At 32.5% G+C, this 23,460-nt stretch overlaps 2 protein-coding genes across 3 annotated transcripts in view; one reads left to right on the forward strand and one right to left on the reverse strand.

Moving 5' to 3' along the window:
• LOC138189905 (TOG array regulator of axonemal microtubules protein 1) overlaps window positions 1-23,460 on the forward strand; it is a 29,878-nt gene that overhangs the window by 1,128 nt on the left and 5,290 nt on the right. The window contains exons 2-18 of the mRNA XM_069132205.1: window positions 1,821-2,157; window positions 2,562-2,849; window positions 3,389-5,125; window positions 12,789-12,953; window positions 14,461-14,646; window positions 14,761-14,937; window positions 15,189-15,354; window positions 15,577-15,685; window positions 15,861-15,987; window positions 16,891-16,957; window positions 17,022-17,131; window positions 17,212-17,399; window positions 17,533-17,650; window positions 17,735-17,925; window positions 18,021-18,150; window positions 18,230-18,450; window positions 22,681-22,790. Coding sequence (XP_068988306.1) covers window positions 1,927-2,157; window positions 2,562-2,849; window positions 3,389-5,125; window positions 12,789-12,953; window positions 14,461-14,646; window positions 14,761-14,937; window positions 15,189-15,354; window positions 15,577-15,685; window positions 15,861-15,987; window positions 16,891-16,957; window positions 17,022-17,131; window positions 17,212-17,399; window positions 17,533-17,650; window positions 17,735-17,925; window positions 18,021-18,150; window positions 18,230-18,450; window positions 22,681-22,790 — 4,321 coding nt within the window. The 5' untranslated portion in view covers window positions 1,821-1,926. The remainder of the gene's footprint in view (window positions 1-1,820; window positions 2,158-2,561; window positions 2,850-3,388; window positions 5,126-12,788; window positions 12,954-14,460; window positions 14,647-14,760; window positions 14,938-15,188; window positions 15,355-15,576; window positions 15,686-15,860; window positions 15,988-16,890; window positions 16,958-17,021; window positions 17,132-17,211; window positions 17,400-17,532; window positions 17,651-17,734; window positions 17,926-18,020; window positions 18,151-18,229; window positions 18,451-22,680; window positions 22,791-23,460) is intronic.
• On the reverse strand, window positions 5,471-8,908 carry LOC138189910 (carbohydrate sulfotransferase 11). 2 transcript variants are annotated; one of them, XM_069132214.1, is made up of 7 exons: window positions 8,565-8,908; window positions 8,300-8,448; window positions 7,779-7,950; window positions 7,085-7,244; window positions 6,794-6,993; window positions 6,594-6,711; window positions 5,471-5,544 (listed from the first exon to the last, which is right to left on the reverse strand). In XM_069132214.1, the coding sequence occupies exons 1-7, from the start codon at window positions 8,706-8,708 to the stop codon at window positions 5,486-5,488; spliced, it is 1,002 nt and encodes a 333-aa protein (XP_068988315.1). In that variant the 5' UTR covers window positions 8,709-8,908; the 3' UTR covers window positions 5,471-5,485. The 2 variants fall into 2 exon arrangements, with proteins under 2 accessions (XP_068988315.1, XP_068988314.1); XM_069132213.1 differs by lacking the exon at window positions 5,471-5,544 and having other exon boundaries at window positions 6,453-6,711.

Below are 23,460 nucleotides of genomic sequence, written 5' to 3' on the forward strand. Positions count from 1 at the left end.
ATAACAGTGCATTTGTTAAAATTTTTGAGTCAAAAATCTCAACTGTAATCTGATGACGCAGGTTAATTCAGCAAACGTGCACTTGAGAAAGAAGAAAAATAAATATATAAGGAAAAAATCACGGTTGACGCGAGGTTAAGTGCGCTGAAAAAGTATGTATGTATGTATCCTTTATTGCTGCAAGTGGACGGCCCCTTTCTTCTTTCGCGACTCCTCGAGACGCACGCACGTTTTCTTTGGATTATGCAATCGCTTTCGTGTGTACTAGTTTTATGCGGTGTTCGTGTCGCGAGATCCGATGATAAACTTTGCGACTTCGTCCCTTTATTTCTTTTTTAAAAAATATTTGCCACAGGGGCTGGGATAACGTGGCTCGTTGGCATACTGTTACGAAACGAAAATCACACGGCTGATTTTTAACAACTAGGAACGTCACGTTTCTATGGTTCATAAATACTGCGGAAATATTCGAAATATAGAAAGCGGAATTATTCGTGGAATTATAAGATTATTATAGATTTATATTAAAAAATTGTAATTTTATTGTAATTCTGTATAATATCTTTATTGTTTAAAGAAGATCATTACTGTAAATTTGACAAAAAATTAAATTTGAAAGTAATTCCTGCTGATTTATTCCATGTAACATTAAAATAATATTTAAAATTAATTGTATTTTATTATCATTGTTAAATTAATCAATTTTTAATAAGAAGAGTTTGATATATCTCGTAATGAATTATTGATTTTCTTATTAAAGAAAAGACAAGCGTTTTAATGCACATTAAAGGAATATCGATTAATAATAAAACTGATTTCGTGACTACGGTGATTGATTCTGCAACTGAGATCGGAAATGGGATGTATTAGCGGTTAACCGGTTAAAGCTTTACCAATGTCAATCATTTTATACATCCGTATGTAAGAAGTGAAGGAAATATCTTTTAGTTTCTATTATGGAAATCAAGATCTACCGTTAAAATCGTTAAAATATTAATTTGTATTAAATGAATATTCGTAATAAGCCTGGATGAATTATTTGAAAACTATAAAAAATGAGACAATGATAAATAATAAAATAATGAAGAAATGACAGATAAAATTATAGATAAAAAATCTCAAATTACAATTTATTTTCTCAAACTTTTTATAATCTGAAGAATATTATTTATAAGAACATGTTATACAGTATACTAAAGATTGAAAGCAAGGACGAGTTAACATAGTCTATGTTAGATGTGGGTAATTTGTGCTTAGCCACTACGTGCGCACATGTACTTACATATACATATTAGTATACAATTCCGTGCTACATACTTTTAACTAATTCAAAGTTCTTGTAGGTCCAAGTATACTCAGTAAAAATATTTTTGTTAGCTATTGTCAACGATGTAAGTGGATTTGTATATGCATTTCGAGAAGGGAAATGATAGTTTTCAGTGGTACACATCTACTATAGTTGTATAATTCACTTACATATGTGCAATTCCACTGCTTCCATTGTCGTGGTATACAGAAAATTGTAATATTCAACAAAATTATATTACAAACAAGAATTATATATTTTGGACCGGAATGGGTCATTAATATAAATTAATAATATTACTGGATAAATATTAATTCACATCTATCATTATGATTTCCACTTGATTTAAAAATGCTATTTAAAAATAATTTAAAATTGATAAATGAATTTTAGAATATTATGTTGTAACATTTCACTATGCATATAGGTCATTGAATATATCGAACATCACAGGTGTACTAGCGTTACAGCGTTACTTGGCCCACAGTAAATATCTAACGAATCTGTCAATCAGGCCTGCCGCTTGCGTGACTCAATGAACGATCCAGAATCAGAAAAACAATCCTCGTGGAAGACGATGAAGGACCCATGGTTTCCTTCAGACGAGACGTAACGGTGGTATGTCCAAGTGCCTGGAGTTTACTTTATCTATGACAGGATCGACGAATTCGGGGCCTCTGCAGCCCCAGAAGGATTCCTCGCCACTTCCGGCACGATCCTCTCCCCTCGATCTATATTCGACACCTGAGAGTCCAACTCTTCGAGCTCACCGTCAACGAAACTCTCGAAAGATGACATTGACCTCACCGAACGGCCAACCAATACAACTGACTCCTCTCTGGGAACACGTGGTTTGTATAGTCGTGCTATCTGATTAATGACTTCTGTATTTGATGGATTACTAATGAGCAACAGAGATTGGTGATGATGAAATAGAATTAACGAATGAATAAGGATATTTTCTGCGGAGAAAATTAGAGAAGAATTAGTTTACAAATGAAGACCATAGGGGAAAGCATGATAAGCAATTTAAAATTTAATTTTATCAAAAATTGTAGTAGTATTATATATATATATATATATATATATTCTACATTATAAATTTCATAGATTCATTTATATATAGAAGGCTCACATCTTTCAATTTAAAGAGATTTAGAAAATCAACAAAATTGTACTTGTCATCTTTTTTCCATGTAGTTTTCAAATGGAAATGATTTGTTTTTATATGTCTCTTATATGTATTCTTGTACAGGTACGCACCCGAAAATTTCCAAGCGAAGTGGATACCCATTCGACGTTCCTGGAGATATCCGAGAGACTGCGTGATCCAGAATGGGAGGTGCGCCAGCACGCTCTTCGTGTGCTTATAGACGTGTTACCGACTTTGAATGCTGACATCGTGGACAAGGTCATGCAACCAGTGGTACCCGAGCTGGTCAATAATTTGGGTCACTCTGCGCCCGCCGTTCGTAAAGGCGTCTTGGACGCCTTCCGAGTTTTTCTCATTCATAGTCACGACAGGGATAACACTATTAAAAACGTACGAATATTTTCCAATTTCCAATTCTAATACTCATTTCTGTCTATTTTGAAATTTTACGAACTTTTACATTTTCTTTATTATCGTAAACAACTCGAAAACATTAAGCTGCGTTCATATTGTGTTGTCATGCTCATTAGAAGGGAACCATGTATATTAGTAGCACAAATAGAGAACAGCGTACAATACTCGCTCAAGAGGCAGCACATTAATGTACTATGTTGAAGTAAAGAAAATATGTTCGCAAAACATTTATTGTATTTTGTTTGCAAGCTATCCACAAGCTCCAATGCGGATACGATCTTTATTTAGTTCATAATCAGTATGTGGATGCTATATACTAATATCAAATTTAATTCCATCCTCTTTTCCCCTTCTACATCAATCATCTTTACCGATCCCACCTTTCAAAATTTTCGACAAACATGCCGGACAAGTCCGTGATGCGCAAGCTATCCTTGACCTTGTAATCTCCCCACTATCTTTGTATTATCATGGATCGATGTCTAAATGCAGTTGCATCGACCATTTTCTTGCAGATTCTTCAGGATGGGCTGAACCGTTCGGAGGTACGGGACTCCTTCCAGACTAACGTGACGACCGGTGTGATCTTAAGCGTGCCTTCGTTGCTATTTCCATCGACCAACAGCCCATTGCCCGATCCTCGACTCGTGAAGGACGCGACGATAGCTCTAGCCTCGCGTTTAGCTCAGGTACCACATCAGGAAGCTGTATTAAAATCGTTAATGAAGATCCGGGACGCAGTTGGTATAGCAGAATTCGAGAGCTACTTGGAGGACTACGACAACAAGCTGAAAAGAAATATTGAAATCCTGTCCAAGATCTACAATGTAAAATCTGCTAAGAAGAGTCCTAAGAAAGATACAGGTGTTAAGAACGTGGAGAAAGTGGAGAATAAAAACTTGGAAGGTAAATGGGAGAGCGATAGTGACACTTCCGGTATTGCTGAAGAGGAGGACGAAGTCAATAATACGATTATGCCTGCTGCTAGGATCGTATTAGAAACAGAGATTAAGTTTAATGAGGAAACAGCCATCACTATGACTATTCTTGAAGAAAAAGATGACAGTGAAGAGGAGCAGGATGGAGAGGAAGGTGGAATTGATGTGAAAAACGAAGCTGAAGGGAAGGAAGATCCTAATAAAAGAAAAACGCCCAGAAGAGTTCATTTTGGGGGCGAAATTGTTAAACTAAGAACTCCAGATAGTGATGATACAGAGTCTCTGGAATCTACTCCTAAAACTAAGATTCCACTTCCGGTTTCTCCAGTTACCAAAATGCCCATCACTCGACCTAGACCTTCTTCTCAGCCCTGTAGTCCTCATAGAGAGTCTTGCAAGCCTAGAAGAGCGTCTAGGTCCGTTTCTAGTAGTCCCAAAAGAGAAATGTATACGTATAATGCGGATCTGAGTCCTAAGAAGAGTATTCTTACTAGGACTGACAGTCCATTGCTTAGCGGAGCTAAGGCTCTTGAGCAGTTGAAGAAGAAGAAAACCGTGAGTAGATCGGAGGATAAAGATGGTAAACATAATATGGACCAGAATGGAGACGTTAAGTGCATGAAGATTATTGAAATGGGTGGGAAGGTGAAAGAAGTTAAGAAGGAAGAGATTAGGTTGGTCCAGAATGCTCAAAATGTCATTTTGGATTCAAATGTAAAGAATAATAATTCTGAAAGTTCTGAAGATGGGATTTTATGGAAGAATGAAAAGCAAGATGTTTCGTTGACAATGGAGCCCGTAATTTCTAAAACCTCAAAATTAGAATCTGACGATTTTGGAGCCCAAAATAAGAAATTAGATGTTAATAGGAAAAGTAATTTAGAAAATAAAGTATCCGAAAATGTTCAGAAGAAGAATACAGAAGAGGAAAGTAAATCTTTAAAAAATTGCCAGGAAGTTGATTCTTTCTTTGGTTCTGTGGTGAAGAATAACGAAATGGAACAGAATTATTCAAGAATAAATCAAGATCAAATTAAGGTGAACGAGAATGAAACTGTGCAGAAAGATTTTGCGAAGTTAAGAGGTTGCATAACGAGTAGTTCGAGGAACGATAATGGTGATCGTGAGTCGTTGAGAAATGTTGATTGTGAACGAACGTCGAGGAGTGATCGCGATAAAGGGGGTGCGAGTGTGATCGAGAAAAGTGGCAATACTATTTATGGAGTTGACGAGATGGAATCTATAGCAGGAGAGCCAAGCTGGGAGGAACTTGGACTGGTCGACCAGGAAGTGTTAGAGGATCTGCATAATAAAGTAAGTTTTACAATAAAGGATTTTATTCGTGCATGTGTATACATATCTTGAATTATTTATTCTGTATGGTGTAGTGATTAAATATAATTTTATAATTAATTTAGAGCATTAGATCTAGTAGAAATTTAGAGAAATAATTTCACTTTTATTTATACTATTAACTTTTATCAAGCATTTGCGGACGTACTACTTAAACCTAATAATTTTAATTATTTACATCACGAATTCTCTTTCCTCCACTTACCTAGATACTTAACTGTAATGGAACTAATTATTTCCATCACGAATCAGGTTTCTATTTTTCTGTATACTAGATACGTATGCACGCGCGAAATTATAGCTGAATTCCTTCGAATCTAGTCAATTCTCTTGTACGTAAGTACATATCAAAACAATGAATGTGCGAATTTCCTCTGTTTCTGTAAAGAAAGACACTGATTTCTAAAATATAGTTTATAGGAATAAAATTTCGCTCATGATTAAAATAATAAAATTTTTATAATGAAAATTATTCCACGATCTATCGTGTAAGAAGGATAATAAGAATGGATATCTTTCAAGAGCTTGGAAGAATCGATGCTCAACAGGAACGGACTCGTAATATAAGCACTCGACGTTAGTTGCTCATTTACGTGACTTTTAAGTTAATCAATGGCCTACGTTAATGGCCTATGGGCCCGTTCTGAATTTTTTATCGATCGATGCATCGAGTATATGCACAGTTGCACGCGAAAGCTATTCGGAAATTCGGGAAAAAAGAGGCGAGGAAAAAATTGGATAAAGAAACAAAGAGTCGATACACGCATAAGCGATTCTAATTGATGGCGTTTAAATCACGTTACACCACGCGACGAACTTTTGCCGTGGAAATCGATTGACCTAGTTCGGTGTAATGTATCAGAAAGATCTGTCCTAAAGTCGATGGTTCCCCTTTTCGACGAATTAACAGCTAAGGAACGAAAAACTGACACGCTCTGTGACGACTCATTGTTATAACAGGAAAATCCTGTTGTATGACGCTTGCTTTAGGTATAACCTACTTATCAGATTATTTATTAACTGGAAGCAGCGTTGAGTCAAAGTTATTTCGAATCTTTTTCATTAAAAAATTTATTCCCTTCATTAAAATTCATTACTACTATTATTTACTGTTTAAGTTTGAAAAGTATGAAAAGGCAGTTGTACAAATTTTATAACGTTAATCAAATTTCTCGAAGAAATATTTTTCGGAATCAGTTGGTTATGAGAAATAATAGCTCAGCTTTAATTAATGATACCAGGATGGAAAATGGATGGATCAAGGGTAGAAACCATCAATCGAAAGATCTTGTTTCTATAGAAAAATTTATTATAGAATTTTAAGAAGCTGTTGCGTATTGGTAATAGTCATCTGGCGAATAATCGAAAAGCTCGAAATCCAGCTTAAATTTTTCATAAAACTTTTGTACCAGTTCTCTGTTCAACTGACCAAAATATATTTTCGATGCATTCTGATAACCACCACTATGTCGCCATCTTGGTTTAATCACATCTTCAAGATGCAACTTATGGATCGTATAAATCTGATCCTGCCATAATGTTTCTACCTATAAAACGTTATACTTTACAACATTCTGACATATTTGAACATTTCTGTAATCTAATAATAACATCATGCAATTGATCTACCTTCGCAAGAATGTCGTAATCAATTGCACAAGGTGTGCAGTACAAATAATACGGCATCCAATGATCATCTCCATAATTTGCTAAATCAGTGTGAATTAAGTATTGCACAAATTCGCGGAAAGTTGGCTCGATTCCTGCTGGTGGAGGTTCACCGTTTCGTCTGATTACCAGATCTTCTCCAGGCGGCATGAAATTCGTCTCTTAAAAAACGAGAGTGACAAGTCTCGCCATTAACCCAGTGCTCGAGCAACGAATAACGTACATCACGGTCGATAACTTGTCGTGACTTACCACGGTACTTTTCAACAATCTTGCTGCCGTACTTCCGATAAAAGTGAAGTGTCCCGTGTTCCCTTCCAGCCACAGAGTTTTCCAGCTTATCGCGATACGCGCTCAGCAATCTTTCAAATGGGTGCCTTACTACCAGTAGTTTCTTCGTCGCTCTTAGCGCCTGCGTAAGTTTCACGGGTTTAGTCTCCTTTTACACCGTTGATCACAATTTAAATCACTGGGCTCTGAGAGAGTGAGCAGGATTAAGACTAAGTTTCTGGAATTAATACTGTTGCGGAGTTCGAATATTTAATTCTGCTTCGTTCCTCGTTCGTTCAATCGTTAATAGATATGAATTGTATTTTTTAACGTTAAGAAAATTATTCATTATACGAAGTTTGAGCAAAATATGAAGAGGTATATCTGGTATATTTCACTGGAATTTAATAAAAAAGCAAGATATAAAGAATTTACTAAGGTGTATCTCTCTTGATAATTTACAAGACAAAGTTCTTATCCGTGGTCAGTTAGCGAGACACGATTGTAATAAATAAATAGTTACGTCTTGTATCTATTTATACCTTAATAATTACATCTTGTATCTGTTTAATTTCGTTAGTTATATAATTGGGAATTATAGATATACTGTACACATATTAAACGTGCAATTAGTAAAATTGCGTGAATAGAGTTTCGATGACAGATGGAAGTATACCTCGTCCGCTTCTGGAAACTCGAGTTCCGGTATCGCCTTTCTGGCGATGGTCGATATCTGCTCCTTTCCACTGCTTAACTCCTCCTCCCTCACGTTCATTAGGAGACATAAATTGTAAATCCACGTTGTACTGCCGGCTTTGTAAATTGGACAGTATGAAAGATCGCGTGATCTGCGTGGCAAATAATGTAGATAGTGCTGCTAATTGAATCGGTTATTGTTAGAATAATCACAACGACCGATTCTATTTAAACACTACTATCTTCAATGCGTGAAACGTTCCCCTTCATTACTCATTTGAATTGATCGTGATGTTTATTTTTTAATTTCGTGGAATATGTATTACTGCTATTAAATGAAGTAATTGAAAGATTAAGACTTTTAAGCATTATTCAATATAATGTCTTAGGTAAATAAGTAGCAGTTAGAAAATGGTATTTCTAAGTATTGTTTAATATTTTAGTAAGTAATATGTTAAATTAAAATTAATATTTTTGAAATAATTCACTGTATTTACAAACCTGAGAATGTAAAAAACACTATATTGCGGTGCTGGTGGATGTTTAAATGCAGAAGGCTTATCAGGATTCTTGTACATCCCTAGATTATATTTTTGACACGTGTTTCTTACGGTCAACAACCTCTTTGAATTCTCCACATCTGTTGTAATCTAAAATGATCAATTTTGAAGTTGATACGTATTATAGAAACGTAGTAAACTCTCTTCTTTCCATTTTTATTTCGTTTTGGCAAATTTGTCTATAATTATTAAATTTATTCACCTACCAGTAATTTCTCCAGATCATTGAACTTTGGTATTTCTCTATTTTCATCTCCCACGAGTAACGATTTTATAATACAAAAGATCAAGCCACAGCCAATAACATATTTCAAAATTTGGATAGTGATTCTTTTATGATTTCTAAACATGGTGAAGTTTATTCCTTCTAAGAATTATTATTAAACTTTAAAGATTATTTCACCCATTGTTATATGATAAAAAAAATTATTAAACACTAAACGCTTTTTGTACACTGTCACAAAGACGATCAAAGATTATTTTTAAATATTGATTAAAAGATTTCTAAAAATATTATGCAAAAATTGCGTGTTATTTCACAGACGGAAAGAATATTTAAGAGAAGAATGAAGTAAGTATTCGTTCTTCCTTCTCGCAAGACGCTGACTGACCGGTTTCGTGTTGTGTTCTGACACTGATGGATCTAGCAACTCTCTAAACCCGTGCCAAGTATCTTTACGTCGAAATTTAAAATTTTACATTCGAATTCTCCAAGCTAATTAAATATTTTCCTACGTGTTTTATTTAAACGTACAGCAAAATATTGTCTTAACAGTAACATGAGTATGTTCAAGATCTAGAGTTATGAACAAATTCTTATTATCACAACACAGGTTGCTTAAGCGTTTGTAAATAAAGAAAAATGTATGGTTACGTTGATAAACATTTATTTGCACTATAATCTAGATTAAAGATATCTGGTGCTATCAAGTAAAGCCGTACCTGGAGTTAAGTTGAAGGCATTTCAGCACGAAAGAGACTCCGTTGCATACTAATTTGGTTCAGGTATTTCGATGGTCAGATCGATGAGTAGATAAAAAAATATATTCTCGTACTGAAATTAGATCGTGTAACGTTTAAATCTTTTACGGAATTTTACTAGAACAGAGTTAATTATGAAAATTACTTGATTAAAAGGAACCAAAAGTTGTGAATTTTCTTTTTAAATCGTCTTTTACATTCTTATATTTTCACTATTTGAAGATTTTTGTATTTTTGATGATAAGAAAATAGAAATAGTTTAATATCTAAATAACATTTCACGTTGAAAATGGACATAATTTGCAAACTAAAGGTAACATATGTATAAATAATCTTTGATTTATTCTTTATTATGGGTCGATGTCTTCTAAGTTTTATTCAAAAATGTTATACGAAAGCTAAGAATATTTAATTTTGTAATTTTACGATAATACAATATTATTAATTACTTATATCTTAAGTAATACATGTATGTTTTGTGCAATAATCTATTAATGTCAGTGATTTAAAACTGATACACTTTCAAAAGAGAAAGTAATATAGCTTTACGCGATTGTCGATATCGTGAAAAAATGTTGCGCTCCTCGTGACCGTGAAAGTACCTTTCTTTCATTCAGTGGAAGTTCAAGGTCGCTCTATGCCTTTCCATGAATGTCGCGCACTTACATACCATGTAATAAGAAGTAAAAAAGCAGATAGAATCGTTTAATATCGATTTCATACGTCACATATCTAATACTCGGTGCAAAGTAGCGAGATTCCTTTTCACACACGAATTAATTATTTATCTAACTTTTGACTCTTTATTCGGTTTTCAATCATCATCTTTTTAATAATCGCTCTGTCAAGAAACGGGACAATGCATAGTAAATACAAAATGAAATATGTAATGGAAAATGATACAGTGGAATTTCGTTTATCCGAACATGTCGGGGACAAGGCAATTCGGATAACCGGCGAGTTCCGATAATGGAGTTTACCAACTATCACAACCAGCTGCTTTTATTAGTTCCGACATAATAGAAGCCGAAGTTCTGATAACTTAAGTCCTGAGATTGAACAATAATTTCGACTCAGACTTTCAGTTGCGTATCACACGTGTACGACTTTAACCCTTTGATTACTGTTAGCGTCTAAAGGCGCTTGAAAAAGTTGCTTTTATGGTATACTGTAGGCACCTATAGAAGGTCGGAAAATTTTATCAACTATAAGTTCCAGCAGATTTCATTTAAACCAGATGTAAGTGAATGTTAATTCAACAATTACATATTCCGTTAATCGTATATTATTTAAATATGTTTATTTTACAGTTGTTTTTTGTTATACTCTGAAAAAGGAAAAATTGGGAGAATAAAGAGGTCAGGAAAAGTACACGCAATATGAAACAACGAATGATTCATATTCTGATTGTGTGGAAACAAGTGACTTCGAATAAATGAGAATACGAATGAATAAATGACATCGGTTTAACGTAGTGGAATTCAGTGTTTTAATTATTTCAATATACTTTCTCAGAAATGCACGCTTAACAAAAAATTTCGTTTTTCTCGGTGTATATTGCGACTGAATTCCTGCCATATGGTACGTTTCAAAGACTCAGTCTCCATATTCAAAGGATTAACGAATAAAGAATAATAGGAGCTCAGTTATAAGTTCATATAATTCGATCCTAAATAATAACTTGTTCGTATAAAGGAAATCATTTTCTATATGTATATATGATCGACTTTTATTTAATATAAAATGATACGTATTTGGGGATAAACACAACAAATTGTCATTTCAAAACAGTCGGCTACTGATTTACAAAAGCCCCATAATCAACCTAATCCTGTGAATACCTAAAACAAAACGTTGTATTTTTTACGTTTCAAATCACGATTCTGATTTGTAAGTAGTATGTAAATACGTCAACTAATACGTTGATTTTATTGCTCGTTATCGCCTTTTTCCTCGTAAAATTTCTCCAGCACCCCTAACATCCATAAAGAATCGTAGCATACTACACGATTAGCTGGAATTAATCGCACTTCCACCAAGTATTCCCCTATCGACGACGTTCCCATCCTCGTGGCAGTGAAACACTGGCTGAATTATGCATGCTGTTTCGTTTTCTACCGGTTGGACGCCATTGAAATAGTCCTTAGGCGTCTGGACGGCGCTAATATGAATATTCTACGGATGAAAAACGAGAGAGATTTCCTTGCGCGCAATATTATGCGCCGCCAAGGGAAACAAGACTCGTGAGTAACAAGAAAATAATCAGGAACGTTGTTGCGTGCAACACGTCGCCTCGCGTCGAAAGTTTCATTTCTGTGTATATGCAAATCTAGGTGGCAATTTCAGAGTTCTACGATGGATCGGATTTTACGGGGAATCTTGAAATTCGTTACGGTAAAATGCAATTGATGTTATGCTTCGTTTCGATACACCTAAGTACGCGTAATCAAGATGTGTTTAAAAGTGTGAGAAAGGAGAATATATTTAAAGAACATAATTATATAGAGTAAAATTCAGGCAGAGTATGAAATTAAAAATTGGTAACTTCAGGAATTTCAATCATTAATTTAATAATTTAGAAAGAGGGATTAAGATATAAAAATCAAATGGGTAGATTTATGCAATAGTCAAGCTTTACGTAGTTCCGCAATTTTCCACAGGTTCAATGGAATTATGTAAAGTCGATAATATTGATCATTTCCGTGTAAATAGAGCCGAATCGAAAAGTGAATGCAGATGTTCCAAGTGCATTGCATTCAGACTTGCTGCAACGATCGATAATGTTCACTCGACGACTGCTGATTCTTGACCAACGGATTTGCGTATAGATGATATTTTCCATATGAGCATTCTGACAACACAAAAGTTAGTTTGTCATTGATGATATAACAAAGAAGAGAGCGGTTCTTCAGGAAAAAATAAGTCAATTATATCGTCAATAACAGACTATAGACCATATATAGTATATTCATTCTTCACATATAATCAAACATATCAAATTTTTTATCTTATTAGAAGATCAAGTTAGACAAGGCGATCAAATAATGTATGACAGAAAGATTCTCATAGTGTCATAAATTAAGAAATATATGAATAAAATCAATAGGTAAAATATTTCCAACTAGTAAATGTCAAATATAAATGTCCACTATATTTAAAATATAGCATCATAAATAGAAATGTAGATGTAAAAATATGAAATGTTTAATATATAAATATTAAAGAAGAAGTAGTGCCTTCTAGATTATTTCTGAAGTAGAATATTTATATAAAATCCTATTCTTTGTTCTTACATTTCCTTCTTGTATTCATTGTTAAAGTGATATTCTTCGTATTAAGGTAATCCTGTAAGAATCCATAGTAAACAGAGAATTCATTAAATATAAAGAAATAATTAAAGAAATAGAAAAGGTTAAATGGAATTATATAAAATGAGAAAACGATTACAGGACGACTGGCGTGCTCGTGTCAGAGGTTTAGAACGAGTAGCGTCCGCCTTGCGAACGTCTTCTGCTCTGATCGCGATAGAACCGCGATTAGGATCTCTTTTGCATGCAGTGCTGGGCTGTGAAAGGAGCTGTCGTGTAGCTGCTGCAGGCTTGGCCGTGGCGAAGGTAACTCGCAAATTTGCCCCCTTAAATCAATCTAACTGCTTTACTCATTCCTATGTATTACTTTCTAATTTAACGTACTGTGGCTCACCAATACATCCTCGTCCTGTTACTTGTACATTCCTGTGAGACAAGTGACTGACATATTTATTCCACGTTTTAGTTTTGAAAGTAATATTTTCCCTCATGTGTTTGAAGTACTATTACCAACTAAATTTCTAATTCAGAGAACATTAGTTAAAATTCTTACTTCTGCGCATATAATATTCATGTCTGGCTAAATTCTTTTTGCATTATGTTTTTTTCTATTATATACATAAACAATAAGTGTCATTTTGCACTTCATGATTTACAAACTCATGGCGATAAAGATATCATATTATAAAATGCTTTGCGATGCACAAAAGCCATATTTACCAGCATGCATTCTTATATACATACATACATATATTGTAATTTCTTATTAATATCGTACAAAAATAATTGTTAATTTGTACCATCTTTTTCAAGAAAAATGTTGGTTAGTATAATTGTGTGGATGATACACGGGCTAAGTAGATTTATTATAGCAATGTACCGCCACGAATTGCTTGTGTCTGATATAGAACGTCATCTACTACTTATGTGCTCTAATACGGGCGATTCGATGACAGTAGATTCATTTAACATCGCTCATACTATGCTATGCTTCTATTTAGTTTGTATTGAAAAATTTGAGAACTCATTCTTATTTTATTTTCATTATACTATTTATTATTACAATTATTGTTATTCTTATTTAGAATATCTTAAAAATAGCAATGTTTCTAAAAAGTAAATAATAACGAAATTACAGTTTGAAACTTTTCTCATGAACTTTAGTGTAATTCTGTATTGTCAAGCATTCTTTAAAGTCTACAGTCTACAGGACTTAAAATATCACCTAGGTCACGAAAAAATATTCTACAGATTGCTTGCTACTTCTGGTCACGTAAACATTGAATGGCACATTGCCATTTGATAAAAATACATCATTTTTGCTTCATGAAATCTGTTTTTTTATGAGTGCAAAATGACATTCATACGAAATAAGAAAAAAAAAAGAAAAAATTTCCAGGTTACATTACAAGACCTGTTACTTTATATCATTTAATATTTCATTTGTAAATCTAATATTGGTAAAGCACAACGCAATACTTGTGCTAACTATAAAATTCACATTTGTTCTACTATAATATAGTATGACCTAACAGAGAACAAATATCGTTAATCAATTTGAAACTACTCCAAAGAAATATAAAGTTTTCTTTAAATTAAACTACAAACTTGTACCTATACTAGTAACTGGATCTCCAAGCTTTCTTCACGTCAGTGCTTAAACATTTTAATAATATGCCACTAAATTCTACTCTTTATGGACATGTGTCACGAAATAAAACCGTTGAATCGAGGTTTATTTTTTTCCAATTTTTGATGCTTCCATCTAAGTTTTTTTTATTGGAAAAGATTTTTAATCATTTATTGTTATTAGGTAGTCATAGCTGGAGTAAGTGATGAGGCTTTGAGAAAACGTTTGCCACAATTGGCATGGGGTTTAGCGAGACACGGTGGTCCAAGCGCGGCTCAATTGGCCAGGATCACGATGCTTAGGCTCAGACCTGCTCTTCTTCTAGAACAGTTTCTGCAGCCGCAGTGTTTGAATGCAAGAAACGCCAAGGTGAGAATTTTTTGTATTGATTATCTAATTAAACAACATTATATACAGTTTTACAAATTTAATTAATTTCTACCAAATTTAATTAGAGATTAAACTTTTTTTTATTCATTACAGACTAGGGAAAATACCTTACAGTTGTTAATTTTCTCGCTGGTAACGTTTCCAAGTACAGAATTCAAAGTGGATGCAGTGGCTAATAAGGTGGCTAAGATGGTGAGAGATCGACGACGCAGGGTACGACAGGCAGCGCTTGATACTTTGGCTGTATTGGCTCAAATCTATGAGTCCGAGGTACGTATTTTATACTGTTCATAAGAGAAACTTTATTTATACTGCGTGTACAATGCACAATATCTGAAGAATTCAATATTCTCGCCAAATAGCGCACTAATTTGTCTTTGATGGGACGCACGAATTATTCAAAAACTATTGTTATTCGATTTAGTTCCTTTTTTATGTATCTTAAGTGGTGTAATATAAAAATATCCTTTGTATATATAATTAAGGAAACGTTAATACAGAATTATTAATCTTACATTCAGGAGGTATTAGCAGCGGGGAAACGTGCATCAGAGGGTCATCATGATGGGGAGGCGATGATGTCTGCCATTAGAGCTCGTCTAGCACGAAAATCTTTGCCTTTAGTCTCTGCTGACGGTCTTGTCATGTATGGTTTGCAAATTTCACCCAACGTTCAAATAGCTACAGGTAAATTATAATTATTTAACATTACCTTCGAGTGAAAAATTTTCAAACTTTTATGACATAACTTTTTATTAAAAGTTACTGCAGAAATAAAATTTATATAGACATTTTGATATTTTAAAAGAACAGAATGTAAAATTCCTTTGAATATTCTTTCGATATAGGTATAACATTTAATACATTAATATTGAAAGTTATATGCAAAACTTGATTACATTCGTGTAGGTCCTGATGTCGATTGGATCGTGGCCGGAAGTGGCTCAATCTCACCCAGTATCGGACGTACTAAAGGCCAGGTTATAGCAACGAGGTCAGAAAAGGAAAAACTTGCAAGGTAATTTCCTAAATGATACGAATATAAAGCTAGTATCCGATATTTTCCATTTACGTTTTTTATCATTCTCTTTAATGTCATCATATATATGATAATCAAATTAGTAACTAATAGAAAATAGTAAATAATACAAAATTTAGTAAATAATAGAAGATTGTAACTGTATTTTCTTTAGAAACGAAAGTGCAAATTACCGTGAAAACCTATGGAGCGACAGACAAAATTTCGTTGCACTTGGAGTCGGTATGCGTTCTAAGCCAGAACAACCTGTTGTATGGCAAATAGTTCCAACACAAAATCAGGTAAAATTTCAATATAAATTTCAACAATAACAAATAAAATACCATACCTAACAAGTAATTATTAGAATTCTTGGATTATATAGATTTAACTCATTTAATTCATAAGAATAGAATAAGAAGGAATGAGAAACTGAATTCCAGTTCTCTCAATCTTTTGCTGCTCTTTCATACTTAAATTCATCTAAATGCATCTATTCATATATCATATGCAATTAGGTCAGTAGAGAAAAGGAAATCGAGTATTATAATTCATTAATCACATATATGAGAAAAATTGCGATTATTAACAGTTTCAATGGGTTTATTAGTAAAACATAAACTAAAATAAGAGACTTTAAGCTCGTTGTTGACGTTCGCTCACTTTATTCTGGAACTGCACTTGCAAGAATTTAAATTATGATGTATAGCTAAATGTATGATGTATAGCTAAAAATACTTTTTACCAGTATGTTAAATGCCCTATTAACAAATAAAGAAATGGAATTATCATATGTTACACGATATGTGTATAGATCATGATTCGCAATATCTATATTAACGATTAATCGCTTCACGTTACTTGTGAATGAATTCAAGACATTGTGTTGAAAATACACATTTTTCTGTTTTTTTATTCGTTTATCGAGTAAGTAGATATGAGAAAATTTATTCGTAGTGTTGGGTTATTTTTAATTCCGTGTAGAAGATCGATGAAAAATAATTCCGGTGATGATCGATTGGCATTATGTCCCATTTGAATCTTACTGATTTATTAGAGATATTTCAGGTTAGTAGTTTAGGTTGCTGTTAATCAAAAATATGTGGACTATTATAATAATAGTTATGACATATATAAGCTTATAACAATTGTAATAATTTATTAAATGCTATAATTTCATATAAGTGTATGTATCTTTTTTCCAGAACATACAGTGTGAAGATGAACTGATTTTGCAAGCAAATCGAAATATAAGCACAAGTATACGAAATGGCATGTATTATAACTCCAATCTTTTAATATTAATTATACATGCTAATGGTTTTGATATTTTTAGGTGAAGCTTTCAATGCAGACGTAAAATCTCGAAATCAAACGAAAATTTCAGGAACTACTAAAGAATCTGCGAATTATCGTAATATCATCGAAAATAATTTTGAGAGAAAGGTAAATTTCATAAAATATATCGATGCACTGTAGTAATAGTAATTATAATGATTTATATCAATTGAATATATATGTTTCAGGAAAACAACAATAAAACGGAATCTAGAATTCCTGTACTCTATACTCGAGAATGTGTACCAAAGTCTAGTGGCCTCCTAATGGATAAATCGTCTAATTCAGAATTAATGAATGTTAATTTAAAGAGGAGATTAAAGGACAGCACAGAAAATTCTAGCGACTGCGCAAATTCTCAAGAAGAAAATGTCAGGTAGTGTATTTTAATTATTGTGTTTTTTTAATTTATTCGAAGAAATAGAAAAATGCATAAAAATTTAACATCTCTTGAATGAGAAACTTTGAATAAAGAAAAAGATTGAACACAATTAATGAAATATAAATAGGAGCTGTGGGACTATGTATCATCAAAGAAGAAGAAATCAACAAGAAAAAAGTACAAGTATGCATCATGACAATTATCGATCAGTAAAAAATTTAAATAATGCGAATATAGATAGTAATGTAAGTATTTTTCTCAATTACTAGTATTGGTGATGCCATTTAAAATTATATGTACAACAATTAGGAACGTGATGAATATTTCAGAATATGGATGAACGTACGAATCAAACATTTTCGGACGGTAACTCTAGAATGTATCAAAAGTTTATGGGAAGAGATCGATATTCAAGAAAATCCGATGTCAAGTCTAAATATCCTCGGTCGAGTTCTATTGAAAGCAATCAGCCTTCACTATCGAGAAATATTCATCAACAAACATTTGTTATGCATAATATGTAAGTATAATTTATTTCACGAGAATAATAAACAATAATAAATATATATGTAATTTATTTTAGTAAAAATTTAAACTCTTTTTTTTATTTTTCAGCTATAACACATCTTCACATCGAGAGGGACGGTTTGTGGATGAAAATTCCTTTCGACCATTACAAACAGCTCCTGCATTAACATATGGGTATAATAAAATTGAAGAAAATAATGATAAAAATATATCACGGGTACTTATTCATTTTTATCAATATATTTAACATATGAAGTGGCGATAAAGTACTATTAAATGATATGTTTACATTACAGATGAGGTTTTATCGTAAAACGAAAGATGTAGCTGCTCAAAAAATTACGGATGTCGAAGTAACATCATCAGATGCCCAGACTAGTGAATATCTTCCTGCAATATGTCCCGAAACCCCTTACAGAAGAAGATTACGTTCTCTGTCTCCATCCCAATTGTATCATCATCAACACTTTGTTAGAACAGCTTCTCATGAAGTCCATGCATTGTCCATGTTTGATATGTAAGTAATATTTTTATTAATTCTTTTCTTTTTCAAATTAATGCGATCAATAACGTAGAAAATTCCTGGAATATGATTACGATTCGATAATTGTGACTAAAATGTCACCGCGGGTGGCACAATATCTTTAGTTTACAATTAACGGTGCAATTTTATGGTGGTGCTATCGATAGTCCCGTATTGCTGTCGTTTTTTCTAGTTACTATCTGTTGCCTTCGGCCCCTTAGACCTTAGCAAATGATTATTTCCATACTCACATGCATGACAAATTACTGGCTATAATAATGCTAGGCGTATCGTGCAAACTTTTATAACTCCTTAACTATGCTTCTGGGAAGGCGACAAATGCAGAGTTTCCGTAGTTTTACTATCATAACCGCATTGTATATATATACATATAGTAGCTGCGGGAAAATTTCTTAATGGCATTTCTAAGAACACGACAATTCACTTTTTAAGAGCAGACTTTACAAGGATCATTGAATCGGTGATATCAGCACAAATCTACTCTATTTACACGATCGATTTCATGGCAGGGTGTTGAATTGAAGGTGACTCACAGTTTTATCCTTTGAATCGTCCTTAAATGGCGGCGCTTCCATTCTTGTGACGTTGTATATCTAGCCTTTCCAGATTTTTAGGTCAGCTAAATTTCACTGAAAATGAATGATTATAGTATTTCAAAGTGTAGTAAGCTCAAATTATTTATTATTAGACTACGGATATTTATGCAAATTCATATTTTTATAAATATAGTTAAAAAGATATTATTTTATAAAATGATAATACTTGCTTTGATATAATTTTGGTAAATTTTAGCAGGTACAGTGTTTAATTTTAAGAAAAGCAGTTTTATGTTATAGAAAATGAGCAATAATGCATTGAGGAATGCATCCTCGTTCTCGTTTCTGTTTCCCTGATTTACGAACGTCGCGTGAGAGGAAAATTGCGATTGTATTTCGGTTTGAATAACCACGCTACTAAGTGCTATTTACATAACAATTTCAACTCGTTAAGAAGAAATCTCTGCGAATATTGTGTTGCAATTTAGGACATGGATACCCGAGAAGTTGGAAATATATGTACACATAGAGTGTTACATATATTGCTAGATCATAAGGTAGATCACATTGGTAGATTAATGTGCCGTGTTGGAATTCAAAAACATTCATGATTTAAATTACGAAAGAATTTTATGTTTCAACATTATGCAAATATGTATTATCGCAGATAACCTTTTAATACTATTATTAACTTACTAACTTCGGCATAATTATCAAGGATTTATTTATTAAAATAAAAGCCCTGTATACAATGTTATATGTATATAATATATTTAATATCAAAATAATAATACCAATATTTTAATTTAAAAAATTGGAAGAAGTGAAAATTTAATTGGAAAAATTAAAAATAAAATGAAAAAGTAATAATTGATTTACCGGAAAGGTTAATAATTAAAGCAAAAAACAAATTCAATAATTCATGATGTGATAACCTTGGCATGATCTTGGGCTTAGTTACGCTTCCTTAAAATGTCTGTAAACAGATCAATTTTTACGGCTTCCAGGGATCAAATATAATCAATACAATTGTATTCGTAATAAAATATTTGAATGGAGAAAATTATATATGAAAAGCACTTAAACCAAAAATATTCTACAATAGGTGCTGATAACATATTCATACGGGAAAGGTTCGCAATTGGAAAAGGTTAAATTACATAATTATTAGGTCATAAATTCATGTAATATTTCCCTACTTCTCTCATAACATATGCAACCATTGGTACGGTCACAATAGTAAAATAGTAAAAACAAAAAAAAATAAAAATTGGAAATGCATTAAAAGAAATATAACACAACTTATAACACAAAAAGAACAGTCTGAAATGTCATAATATAACACTTGTTCATTTTCACTTTTGACGCCTATACCCTCGTATACGTTTCCACCCCTATGTCTAAGGGGGGTTCTTGCGGTCAGTGTATAGCCATTCAATATGGTATCGCGTGGTTACAAGTGAAACGAGAACCAGAAGGGGAGGTAGGAGTGAAGGGAAGTGGCAGCGGTCAGCGTCGAGACAGCCGACGTTTAACATGGGCACAGTCGTGCGTGTGGCGTTATTTGTCGCGTCGTTAGAATTTCCTTTTTGCCCTCTCTCTATTTTGTTCGTTTTCATTCTTAAAAACCAGAAAAGAAAAATCCATTGAAGAATTTTCACTTTGGTGAAATTTGTTAAAGTGATTTCAAAGTGATCCGAAGATTAATAGTTCGCGATTATGTGCTCGAGTGTGGTGTAATTTCAGTTTAACAGTTCAGTTTAATTGCCGCGAAACTACAACGATCGATCGGTGCGTGCGCCATAGATCCAGATAGTTTTCTTCGTAGCTTTGCTTTTTAAATTTCATAAGGAATTTGGTGATGGTAAAAGTTAAAGAAAGTTAAATTCGATATTTATCTTATCTGGTATTAATTTGTATTAGAAAAGTAGTGTTTTGTTATAGAAATCTGTTGATTTTTTAATTATCTCAATTCTTCTGTATATTTTTTTTTTTATAATTTTCGCCCCCTTAGAGTGTACGTATAATTTGAAACTTAAGTTTCTATTTGGAAATAAAGCTTCTATTGCTAGAGAAATAGGATACTATAGTTTAATAATATTCTTTACTTCTATTTAATTCGTTATTTTATTTAATATGTTGTTTAATATTATTTAATTTTTTCTATTTAGTATATTTTGTTAATTGTTAATGAGCTCAAAATTTTCCGCTATATAATTATACATATTTGCGTATGCCGTCAGATAAAGAGCGTTCCATAACAGGTTGTTAATCGATCATTCGTTAACCTTAGGAAGATAAACATGAAATGTAGCAGAAGCTCCAGAATAGCATATGAAATTTGAATTGCATATTGTCTAGACATGTGAAATCTACTGCTTCAAAATATCTCCTAACTTCCGCAATTACAAAAGATATTACTATAAACAGAGTATACTTAATTTATATTGAAAAAATATTGTATTATATTATCATAATTTTCAAAAGACTACTGACTATTATTCCTAAGGTCTCTCATCAGATGTATAGCCGAACAAAGATTATTTATCGATTGTACTGTATAGATTCGATATAATTTATAATTCACTTGTAATACTATTTTCATGGTAGATCAATAATCAGTTTGTAAATATCTCTGCGTTGGTAAATAAATTACGTTCGAAAGGATTGCTTAAAAATGATATCTTTTCAGGATTTGATGTATTTTTTAATTAATAAATGAAGGAATATATAAAGTACTATAATTATTACATTACATGATAATGTGATAGCATAGTAATTAGTTAATGTAATACAGCCCTTTTTACCATCATCAAATAGTAAACAATTAATATAATACTAAATATCCTATAAAAAATTTTCTATACATTAAATAATACGCAATTTTCTAAAATTATAAGGATAACTTGAATCATTACAACTATTAAACACAAATAAACTAAAGACATCAGATATATTTGATTAATCGCGCCAAGTGTAGAAGAAATACGAGTGAATCGTGAAAGGTAAAGAATGAGACAAGTTAATAGTGCAAAAATAACTTCGATAAACTACGTAAACAGCGCTAGTGTCATGACAAGGACTTTCGATCGTGATCGATGAACTATTATCAATCAAAATGATCTTTAAGTACTGTGCTTGGCCTGAAGAAGCCGACAAGGCGACAGTGTTGAAATGCAGAGAGTCGAATTCGATCGAGAAAGATGAGAATTTCAATGAAGAACCTGGTAATCCAAGGAGAAAGGAATATAAAATCGCGAACACTATTCTTCGTTATTGCCCGTGCGCCTTTAGATGTAGGCAACCAGTGGATATTGGAAAGGAAGAGGAAGATTCTATTTCGACAATTGTTACCACTGTTAATACCACTCCTGTAATTCCTTTGAGGTTAAATTCGAGTAATGACACGGTGTATGTTTTCAAAACAAATAAATAAAATATTATAACTATGTAGTACATTATAGCTGTATAGTTTGTGACTCTTCGATATTCATCAAAATAATGTTTTATGCAGAAAAGATAGCCGTGTTGATACGTATAGAAAAATCTATAGTGTATAACGTAGATTATAATAGTATACGATGAATCGGTACAAATTTTTGTATATTGTTCTTTTTATGAATAAAGAAAAAATAATCAACTTTCGTCGTCGAAAATTTTGTTTCAGAGATAAAGCAGTGAACGAAGAAGAATATAATGAAAAAAATAAACATCATTTTCTACCAGACGACCATTTCGGTGTGAAAACAGTAGATGAAATTGAAACACAATATGAAGGTATTTATAAGGTGTAATAATATTAGATACTAAATAATTAAATAATTAAATAGTTTATAATAAATTTTGATTAGATAATTAAATAACAATTTTTCAATCGAAATTATAAAATAAATTATATGAATAAATTCTTAAGTTTAAACTATATTATAAAATTATTGATCAAGAAATTTCTTATTCGTGAAAAAGTTGAATTTATCATTTTCTTACATCATCTATAGCCAAACAAATAGATTAGAGCTTGAAAAATGGATTATAAAAATCATTGAAGCGTTCAAGTAAACTTTTAAGCATTAAAAGCGATACATAATAACCTGTGGGACCTGCTGGAACGATCGAAAGTCCACGAACTGGAACGCGAGGTTCTTAACCTCGGACGAATGTGTAAAGCTTAGCTAGGATGTAATCAATATTTTGCTCGTAACGTTTAAATTGCCTAAACGAGCAATTTTTTACTAAAAAAAAAAAGAAGTAGGAAAAATCTTCTCTCCTTATAAAGAGCAATCAATATTTTTCTGACGTAAAGTTTGAAATAATCGTAAATAGGCTAAAATAAAAAAAAGAAAAAAAGGGAGACTAAGTTTCTCTACAGTTTTAAACTTACAATGCCACTTAAAATACCATTATTAACCATGGAATAATATCTGGTCTCTTTCTTTCTCATTTTTAT

This window comes from Bombus flavifrons, chromosome 2 (genome assembly GCF_040668555.2).
Source record: "Bombus flavifrons isolate JBK064 chromosome 2, iyBomFlav1_principal, whole genome shotgun sequence".
In the NCBI taxonomy this organism is placed as follows: Eukaryota; Metazoa; Arthropoda; class Insecta; order Hymenoptera; family Apidae; genus Bombus; species Bombus flavifrons.